General features: G+C 40.2%; 1 protein-coding gene and 1 long non-coding RNA gene across 2 annotated transcripts; both read left to right on the top strand.

Annotated features, from left to right (window-relative positions):
* Window positions 1–1,273: 1,273 nt before the first annotated feature.
* Window positions 1,274–1,906, top strand: LOC119908095. Its single transcript, XR_005445188.1, has 2 exons — window positions 1,274–1,653; window positions 1,753–1,906. It is a non-coding gene; the product is annotated as an uncharacterized LOC119908095 (long non-coding RNA).
* A 3,400-nt stretch (window positions 1,907–5,306) lies between these two features.
* On the top strand, window positions 5,307–9,372 carry LOC119906734 (biotinidase-like). Its single transcript, XM_038724072.1, has 6 exons — window positions 5,307–5,654; window positions 6,673–6,822; window positions 6,892–7,043; window positions 7,156–7,333; window positions 7,419–8,024; window positions 8,099–9,372. The coding sequence occupies exons 1-6, from the start codon at window positions 5,448–5,450 to the stop codon at window positions 8,369–8,371; spliced, it is 1,566 nt and encodes a 521-aa protein (XP_038580000.1). The 5' UTR covers window positions 5,307–5,447; the 3' UTR covers window positions 8,372–9,372.
* The last annotated feature ends 1,342 nt before the right edge of the window (window positions 9,373–10,714 follow it).

The following is a 10,714-nucleotide window of genomic DNA, read 5'->3' on the forward strand; positions in this document are numbered from 1 at the left end:
TCTGTGTGCTCTCTCTCAACTAAAGATCACCTCTAAGCAAAGGTATTCTGTCAGTGAGGTTATGTCTCAGTTCTTTGAGGACCCGGATTATGAAGCATCCTCCTCTGGGAAGAATGAGACCCTTACTGCTGACCATCCTGTTGTTTCTCAACCACCAGCAGACATGTTGCCTTCCAAAAATGGAAATTTATTATGGTGGGTTGTAGGAAAATGAATATGCCGTTCATATTTTGTCAACTCATTTTGATGATTGTTCCTTTTACTATCTGACATATTTGCATACATGGCACTGACAGTGGAACAAACCCTGACACAATGCTCATAATATAACACGTGTTACTATCCTATCCTTTCCAAATGTTATTAATCTGTAGGTTATAAAAATAATGACCATTAAAACAACAAAAAGATCTTCCTCTGCCTTTTCCATACTTGTGTAATAGGTACTCTGGATGTATAGGCCTAAGGGAGGATGGGAAGGGGATTATATATATTATTTAAATCTCTATTTAGGTCATCAACAAAAAAAACAGAAAGTACAAGATTAATAAACTTTGGTAACAATTTTAATTATAATCATCTTCTGGATGTTTAAAATTGCTGGGGTTTAATTGACCCCAGGATAAAGGATATTAGTAAATTTTAAGATAACAAGAGGGATAAATCTCACATCATAACACGCGTCTGTACTTAACTATTAAATCAATTTTATGGGCCTTTTACTCAGTAAAGCCATGTTTACTGCTGCTGCTATACTGTGGCCTATGACTGACTGTACTCTATTTGAAAAGACAAATAAAGACAAGGAGCTGCTGCACTAACACCCTGTTGATCCACATGCATACACCACTGTTTCGCCAGGGTTTTGCAAGGGAGCTCAACAAAAAGAAAAGTGTCATCTCTGTTTACCTCTGCCTCAAGTGCTATCATGTGGTCCTTCTTAATTACACCATTAATGTACCCCTCGGGGAAGAAACAGTGTTTTTCTTTGTTTTACCTTAACGTCAGCCGTTTGTTTGAACAAAACAGTAGGGTTAGGGTTATATAAAAGGGATAATTTCGGTTTGATCAGTGGAATAACTAAAAAAAAGTACAATCTGGATAATATTAAATAAAAAGGTAATTCCATAAACCTGTGTTTAAGAAATTACTGCAAAGCAGTCACTGTTCCCAAGTAAAGTCAGTCATCAGGAGTGGTTGTAGTATTTCTCTGTATGCACATGTAAGGAAGTACATTTAATGTCACGTTCATGACTACAGAAGCTCGTCTCCTGTCCCATCTCTATACTCTGCCTTCACCTTCTCTCAGGGTGTCCAGATCCTGGTCTTTCCAGAAGTTGGTCTTCAAGGTTAAGACTTCAGCTGTTCATCCATCTCTGGCTACCTAGAAACCATTCCTGACGCCCAGCGGGGGAGCTGGAACCTCTGCACGGAGCCGGGCACACACAACAACACGGAGGTGCACAATCATACTTTTACATTTGATGTTGGTAAAGCCTACTGACCTGGTTGTGTTCTGCAGCGGTTGAGCTGAATGGCCTGTTGCAATAACATCTACCCAACATGGCTGACCTGCATCCCTGCCCCCTGAAGACCAACCCCTTCCCATCCTCTCCCTCTGATGGACGCTGACAATTCAACACCAATGTCCAGGTGAAGTGTAGGCCTTTAAAATAGAAGTAGTCCAGCAAGTGCACCCAAACACAATTCCCTAGTTTGTGTGAACTGTTCACTGTACTTTCTTTCATACAGGTCAGACATCCTGCTGGTGGCACGCTACCACAAACAAAACCTCTTCTTTGAGGAGTCCTTTGACAGTCCGCCCCAACCAGAGATCATAACATTTGACATGCCTTTTGCTGGGAGGTTTGGCAAAACAGTCATTTAAATTCTGTACCTGACTCTACATTAATGTGTTTGGTCGTCTCTTTTCCATGTTTAGTTCTGCTCAAGCCAAAATAGCCACGGGTTATAACTGCTATAACTTGTTAGTCACCATTATTAGCTTAAGGCCCCGACGGTTTACAGCTCAGCCTAGCTAATTAGTCCTAACAAATAAAGACATGAAGCTGCTGTGCTACGACCACTGTTTAGAAGGGAAGCTTTTTATCACCTCTAAACAAACGAAAGTCAGCTCTGTTTACCGTTGCCTCTAGTAGCATTTCTGACTTCTCAGGTGCTGTCGTGTAACTGTTCCTTATATTTCAGGTGACTGGGGTGTGACTTTTTGTAATTATCTTGCTCCTGGAGCAACAAATACTTCTCCTTGAGCCTCCCTAAGGGACTGGGGGACAATGCATGACCCACCCTATGCCTTAAATAACCATATTTTTTTATATTCACACTTACTAATGATTAAGTTTAATGACTTTATAAATATAAGGCCTATTATTTAGAATAGGCCTTATATGCTTCCCCTTTTGTATGTGCACTCTGGCCAATGAAAGACAAATGTATCCTCTGACTATGCAGATCGCTTTCACTTCATCAGTTGGAGGTGATCAATATCCTGTGCATAGTCTCTGATGTTATTTTAAGACACTACATATTTACATTTACAGCTGGAATTAAAATGCAATCTATATCCTGACATATTAAGGAAAACCGCATGTAAATGGAAGGTGTAAATCCGTCATGATTTACATGCCTGACCACATCTGAAAGTAGTCTGTAGCAGCAAGTGAGGATCATCACGTTTGTTTGATTCAAAAACTGGCAACTAATGACACACGTACACAATGCATCACAACATTGTGTGTCCATGTGAACAACAAGACAAACAAATTACATATAGTTAGATTAGCAAATTCAACAAATACATACTAAGCTAAAGCTGTATAAGTAAATAAGGTCTTTATCCCTGGATTTACATTAATTTACACTTAAATTTACAATTTTCCACTAAATCATAGTACACTGTCTTGTCTTCATGTACTGTATATTTATCTTGGTTTAGCTACTTTGCATGTTATGCATGTTTCATGACTAAATTATAATTCATTCACACAGCAGCTGGAGATGACTCTACTCCAACTCCTGGTTAAAGTACAGAGGATACCACAACAGATAATGTTGCTTGTAAGTTAATTATCTGTTGCCACTGGTAAATTAATGATCAAGCTCACGCTTGAAACCAATAGACTTCAAAATTTGCACGCAGTGTTGCCAATTACATTTATTGTGTACAGTAGTGATTCGTGTTGTATTGAGGTTGTTTTGCACTTTACATGGGTATTCATGGTTTGTCATACTTTGCCGAATTGTTATCTTGTATAGATCATAAATTTAAACTAGAATCATTTCTAGAATCTTTAATCTTTCTGCTACATTAAGAGTAGGCCTGTATGTTTTAATACAGCAGGTTTGGAGCTGCCTCTTTGTACATGGTTCATGGGGCAAACACAGTTAATGCCATTTTAAAATTCAACACTAAACATTCAGGCAAAAACAAAGTCGAAGTAAAAATGGCAAGTGCAGTCAATCAGTTTTACTTTGAGTGTTTTGCTGAGTGCATTTAATTTGACTAATTTAACTGCAGCCCAAAAATCATTCAGTTTAGAGACCCCAGATGTAGCTGATAGATAGATAGATAGATACGGTAGATAGATCTACGCATCTACTCTGTGCTATGGAGCCAAAATATACAGAACAGAACTACATGAAAAAGGAAAGCAATATTGAGCTTGAGCTGTCTTGACACCCATGCCCAAATATAAATTATGATATAAACTTTCGCAGCGCATCAACATAACGCGGTGCTCAATTAGACTGGAGCGTGTGGCTCCTATCCCTGGCCCTGTACGCCGTTCGTGATTGGACCCTCTGGCTCACGGAGAAAAGAAAGGTCAGGTCGAAACAGTGTAGAGAAACTGCTGCAGCTGTTGTGTGAAGCTGCTTCCACCAATTATAAAAACAAGTTAATTAAGATAAAATGATAATAGCGTCGGGGGCTGTTTCACAACGACACTCGTTTTGTTTTATAAATCCAGCGCACCTCTTTCCGTTAGGCTACAGCTGAGCCGCTCGTCCCTGTCTAAAAGGTGTGTTCAGTGTTGTTTTACCTGATCGGTGCTTGTAAATATCCACTGTGTCTGCGTCTTCTAACGTCATAGAGACTTATAGTTTTCTCACCACTGGTTTCTGTCACTGCATCTCCCGAAAAAACACCATGGTTTGATTTCAGCGTTCTGTAACGTGACTTCGTCAACTCGAGTAGTTCACCTGTCACCTGCTCTGCTCCCCTCCGTGTACACACACACACACACACACACACACACACACACACACACACACACACAGAGCCCCCTCAGTGACCCATCCGTCACCCAAAGCTGTCAACTTGGGTGAAACTGTGCTGCTGTCGTCCTCTTGCACACTAGATGCTGCTTAAGTTAATAATGTTGGATTATTGTTTCTTATTTCATGGGCTGCATTAGATTTTGGAGTAATGCATATAGGCTATAGGCTAATAGTTTTTAAAAAGAAAATAGGTTATTACATTTTAGAAGTTCAATAGTTTAATGTTTCCTAAGGCAATGAGTAATCCTGTTAAATAATTGTGAATTCAATATTGACCAAAATAATTAGCAGCCCTACATGAACATTTAATTTAATTCATGAAATTATAGAACATTTGTTGTGTGAAACTGCACCTCTTCTGTCTTTCTGTACAGGCTAATGCTTCATTCAATAGGCTACATTTTTATTTTATTTTATATATTATTATATATATTTATTATATTTAACTTGGAAATGGTTTTTAAATTTGGTGAAGAGCGCATTATGACTTGTTTAGGACTCGAAACTCAAAGTTTAAGACTTGGACTTTTTGGTCATTGACTTGCGACTTGAGTCGGACTTGCCAGTCACGATCGGTCTGGACTTGGGACTTGAGTGCTAAGACTTGACTCGGCAACCCACCTCTGGCAACACACCGGAACAAACAGACACAATATTGTTTACAAAGAAACCAATAACTTATTATTTTACCTTTGCAGAGTTTACAAGAGGGGACACAAACATAACTAAGGATTTAGATAACAGAAATGTAGGCCTATTATTTGGGTTAATTTTTAAAATGTTTGACAAGAACCAGATCACAACATAGAATCACAAAAACTGTCCCAATATAGCTGAAATCATCCTACCAGGTGTAAATGGGGTATTCTGAGAATTCTGTGATGGAGAGGATCGTCCAGCAGCACTGTGGGGTTAGTGGGGCGTAAGGTCCAATGAGGTTTATGTAGAGGTGGGAGATAGGAAGTTTAAAATAATTATTTTTAAAAAGGAAAAACGTAGGCTATTTATAATGTAATAAGGTCACTCCCCTATTGCATAAAACATAAGTCCCTCCCCAGAGCTTTAAAGGTTTGACGTGCCTCCCACGGTTTTCTCTCGTAAATAGCCTAACTAACACTCCCCTACAACACACTCTCAGGTAAGAAACAATGCTTTTGTTCGTTGTCGTCAGTTTTTCTATAACACTGGCCGTTGTTCACACACGGCCGGTTGTGGACTCCACGTATGTTGCTGCTGTGTACGAGCACAATCTAATCCCGGGGCCTCTTGGGCCCTTGTCCCGCCTCGCTGCCCTGCAACACATGCAGAAAAGCCTGGATATCTACGAGGAGCAGGCTGCCCGGGCCGCTCAGCAGGTATGGTCCGGCCAGGAGAGAGTTGTAAATGTTTGGTTCTGTCAGGTGCAGCGGATAATCAGGGGTGGGTAGTAACAAGTAACGCAAAAGGTTTTTTAGGAACAATAGCCTTTCACGTTCCTTTTTTAAATTGTAGCTACATTTAGGCCTACTTGAGTATTTTTGGGGCAAGTAATCTACTTTGAACTTCGCATTATTTGCCATCTATAGCCTACCTTCTTCACAACTACTCTGTTTACTGCATTTTACTACAGTAACAGAAATGGTCATCCAAGCTGTGCGCGCTCGGTTACGCAGAAGAGCGTTAACCGGCACGCTTGTGCCAGATATAAATGAGCTGGGCAGATGCAAAAACTTAGAATCTCAAGCAAACACCTTTTTAAATTTAAGGTTTTGGTTGTTCTACTAATGTAACTCAAATCCAGTACGTACATATGGAGGCCTACCAAGCATCGCAATGCCCTTTCACAAGCAGACAGAAATACTTAAGTCTCCATTAATGGCGTACTGACAGTGTTAATGCAGAACAAATGTGGGCTACACACTTTATAAACATCTAAGTCCGGTGATCAGGGGATTTATTCTGACATATTACCAGAATCATGTCGTTGGAAATCAGCTTATTCATTTAGTTTATTTTCTCTAATTGGCATTGGTTGCTGGTTGATGGTGAAATAAATGTCTCCGCTGATCTTGGTTTAATAAGCAACCAGTTGTATTTGTTATTTATTCAGGAAACAATAATTTTTGAGAAAATAGGTGAGAGTAAATGGAAAAAATAGTTTTGTTGGGTTACCATATAAGGTAGGCTATGTAGACTGGCCCCAGGGGCTGCACCCCTGTTACTGCCACAATCATTCTCTATGTTGTAAAGTAATGTTTATATGCTTTAGGAATAATGCCTATTGTAGAAGGCAATTCATATGCAGCACCCTTCATTTCAAAGCAAGTTTGGTTGGCTTCATGTCCACAACAGAGTTTGAGTCACTATACTCAGCTTTCATCTACTCTTGGTCAGGGTGCCCAGATCCTGGTGTTTCCAGAAGATGGTATTCAGGGTTTCGACTTCAGCCGTTCATCCATCTCTGGCTACCTAGAAACCATTCCTGACCCCCAGCAGGAGAGCTGGAACCCCTGCACGGAGCCGGGCAGACACAACAACACTGAGGTGCACAATCATATTTACAGATTCAATGTTGTTATTGAACGGGCATACTGACATGGTTGTGTTTCACAGGTCCTCCAGCAGTTGAGCTGTATTGCCCGGCGTAACAACCTCTACCTGGTGGCCAACATGGCTGATCTGCAGCCCTGTCCCCTGCAGACCGACCCCTCCTCCTCCTGTCCCTCTGACGGACGCTGGCAGTTCAACACCAACGTGGTTTTCAGGTGAAGTGTAGACCTTAAAATATAAGTAGTTGAGCTGAAGTCCAGCAAGTGCACCAAAACATAATTACCTACTTGTCTATGTGAACTCTACACATTACCTTCTTTCATACAGGTCAGATGGCCTGCTGGTGGTGCGCTACCACAAACAAAACCTCTTCTTTGAGGAGGCCTTTGACACTCCGCCGCAACCCGAGATCATAACGTTTGAGACACCTTTTGCTGGGAGGTTTGGCATCATGATCTGCTTTGACATCCTGTTCCACGATCCTACAATTACTCTGGTGGAGAAGGTAGGAAAACAGACATTTAAATTCTGTACCCAACTCTTTGGTTTTCTGTCTTCCAAACATCTGCCTCTCTTTGGACTACATTTAGGGTGTGCGACAGCTCGTCTATCCCACTGCCTGGTTTAACCACCTCCCCCTACTGGGCTCGATCCAATTCCAGCGGGCGTTCAGCTTGGGTGCCAATGTCACCCTGCTAGCAGCCAACATTCGTAAAGACAAACTGACACATGGCTCCACAGGAAGTGGTATCTACACTCCTTTTTCTGCCACCTACTACCACGCCCAGAGAGGAGACCCAGAGGAGGGCAGGCTGCTGGTGGCCAGGGTGCCAGTTTTAGACCCACTGTGGATGGGGCAAAGTGTGGCCACGGAGGAGGGGGTTGTTAGGGCTGAGTCAACATCATCTGCAGCTACAGGCTCTGGATTCTGTCAGCAGGAAAGCAGTTTTGATTCTCATCATCCAGAAACTGCTTCATCAGACCCTCCCTTCTCCCCCACCTTCTTCTCAACCATGGTTTACGACCATTTTACATTTGTCCTCCTAAACAAGACAGAGGGTGAGGTAAACGTGTGCAATGGCACCTTTTGCTGTCACCTGCAGTACCGGTGGTCACCACAAGGCAGTGGTAAAGAGCTCTACGCATTGGGAGCATTTGCTGGAACACACACTACGCTTGGACGCTTTGCCCTGCAGGTATAAACAAGAATTTTGGATATTCTAAACTGCTTAATGAAACTGTTGTCACATTTATCATGTCTCTGTTGCAGGTGTGTGCAATAGTCCGCTGTGCGGGGTTGGACGTCAGTTCCTGTGGACAGGAAGTGGAAGAGGCTGAGTCTAAAATGGACTTCCTGTTGGAGGGGAACTTTGGGACCAGATATGTGTACCCATCAGTTTTGGCTAGCAAGTTTGTGCTGGAGCAGCCAGAGCATCTGGAAAGAGCTGCAGATGGCAGAGTGACCATGAAACACTCTAACATGTCTGGTGGGCTGGTCACTGCCTGTCTGTACGGACGAATGTATCACCTGGATAATGAATGAATTGTTTTAGAATAGATGTGTCAGAACAATATCAGATATATTTAAAAAAACTGATGAAACAAAACAATTGTTCTGACCTAGACTGATGCTGTGTTTTCTGTCACATACACACTGCAATATATTACAAACAAATATCTTTATTCATTCATTACTAATTCTTTACAAACATTGCACCAAGTAGCATGCATCATCTGTCTGATAGTAGCTTGTTCCTTAAAAGTAAATACATAAACATTTTCCTCTCCCACTCATGCACACATTTACCCGCTTTAACAGCTCACTTGATCGCAGTGCTTGGTGTCATATTGTTACAAGGACGTCTGCACAACATCTAGCAGTCCATGTTTGAGCCATTTCAAATAGCGCCTCTTTCCTATTGTAGTAAGATACGAGCTACAAGTTATTTTTCACCAAAATGAGTCATCCTCCGAGCTGGAAAAATAAAATTGGTATCTGTGTACAGACGGCTGTATACAAGGAAAGGATAAAATGTGTGACACCGAAAAGACATACTACAGAAATAGTCAATAACTTCACTCTTATACAGTGTAGCATCACCAAAAATCACTGTTGGTTCTACTACAACACTTATTTTGGAGAAATGTGCTTCTGCATAACTTTAGGGAATTAAAATTTTCAATAACTTCACAATTATTTAGTGTAGTTCCATCATATTTAAGTTCAACCACCAAGGGTTTCCTTTTGGCTATACTACACGACATATGTTATGCCTTTGCCTCTTTTGAATGGTCTTAATGTTTTTCAAGATATACCATTTTTAGGAAAATTAGTTAGGAACCCACTGGTCAGTAGTCAAAAAGTGATGTTTATGCTGAATAGTTTATTGGTTCGTTACAGTCCCAAAAAGTAAAAATAATTTTTTAGGAAATGATTTGAACCTCCATTTGTTTCTCTGTATATATTTTTAGTTATCAGTCACTCACTTTTGACATGAATTTTCCAGTTCTCTAAGTGGTGAGAATCCACCATACACTGGTATAAAGTATATTTTGGTGAAACTGGTACATGTGTCTTGAATTAAACTGCAGTATCACATACATCAAGAGAACCACCATCAAAACTCACTCATTTAATCTTCAAGAAACCACACACAAACACACATGTTTCTACAATGCAGTTAAGTGACTAAAATCAGAGTCTTATGACATGAATTGGGACTCTGAAACAACTTTTTGATGAGTTGTGACACAGTAAATTAAACAAAACTCAAACTCAGTTGCCACCAGCTCACATCACACAACATACAATTAAAAGCCTTCTGAATCATTATTAGAGTTGACAGGTTGCCACAAATATGGGCAGTTGAAGACCTTAAAATATAGTCAGAAATGTTCATTTAAAAAATCTAATTGCTGTTGGAAAATGTCTGCTAATATAGAGGCTAAAGTTAACACATTTTAAATAATTTTCTGTCAACATGTTTGAGAATGGATCATTTATGCAAGCCTCAAGACTTATCTAAAGTCACACTAGACCTTTTTCGACTGACAAGAATATCACTTTATGCAGCTTAACTCTTGACTGTTCACCTTCTATCTTGTTTAAGGATTATGCATCAACAGTTGGATTAATTTGAGAATCACTCTCGTAAAATAACCATTTTAATAAGAAACTTGCCTTGCCTATGAGAAATTCATCTGGCCTCAAACTCTGATGTTTGCGGTGCCTGTTCAGCATGTCTTACAACAGCCACAACATCTTCAGATGGTTTGCATGTGCAAAGAGCGTCGACCTGCAAGGATGTAAACAGTAAAACTGTTTTAAAATCTTATAGCATTTGTAAACCCTCCATTTTATGTCCCTGGATACAAATTCTACTTTCTTGGTAGAGTAAGCTGCCATTGAACTAAACCATCTCATTCTGTATTTACAATTATTTCTCAGATTTTTTAATTGTTTTGGCAAGTATTATTATGTAAGATGGACCGAATTGTCCCTAGAAATACTATTGATCAAACATTTAAATGTAACTCTTGACATTCACAATGTATTTGGTACACAAATATACCAACTACAACAAGATTTTGGGCCACTATTAGGGGGAGAAAAAGAATAGAATAGGTTACTGAAAGCTACACTTTGTCAAAGGTGTTAACATTTGTGGTGAGATTTGTGCCTGATAAGAAGTGTTTTCACTTGGTTTCAGTCTCATCCAGTACAGGCCCAAACGGGTTCTTGTGTGTCACCTACAGCATTAACTATACTGAATCAACACGACAATGGAGGAGATACTGCTAGATATTCTGCGCTTCCTTAGAACTTCATTACATTCTTAAAACTTTGTTTCACCACATCAGTTATCTAACATATATCAAAACTGTG

The sequence above is a fragment of the Micropterus salmoides genome, unplaced genomic scaffold (genome assembly GCF_014851395.1).
Source record: "Micropterus salmoides isolate LMB-PRFRI ecotype aquatic unplaced genomic scaffold, ASM1485139v1 Ms_hic_scaffold_17, whole genome shotgun sequence".
NCBI lineage: Eukaryota > Metazoa > Chordata > Actinopteri > Centrarchiformes > Centrarchidae > Micropterus > Micropterus salmoides.

Coding starts and splice junctions, on each gene's coding strand:
- LOC119906734 (XM_038724072.1), top strand. CDS start 5,448: ATGCTTTTGTTCGTTGTCGTCAGTTTTTCTATAACACTGGCCGTTGTT. Junction 7,044..7,155: donor AACACCAACGTGGTTTTCAG/GTGAAGTGTAGA, acceptor TCTTTCATACAG/GTCAGATGGCCTGCTGGTGG. Junction 8,025..8,098: donor TTGGACGCTTTGCCCTGCAG/GTATAAACAAGA, acceptor TCTCTGTTGCAG/GTGTGTGCAATAGTCCGCTG.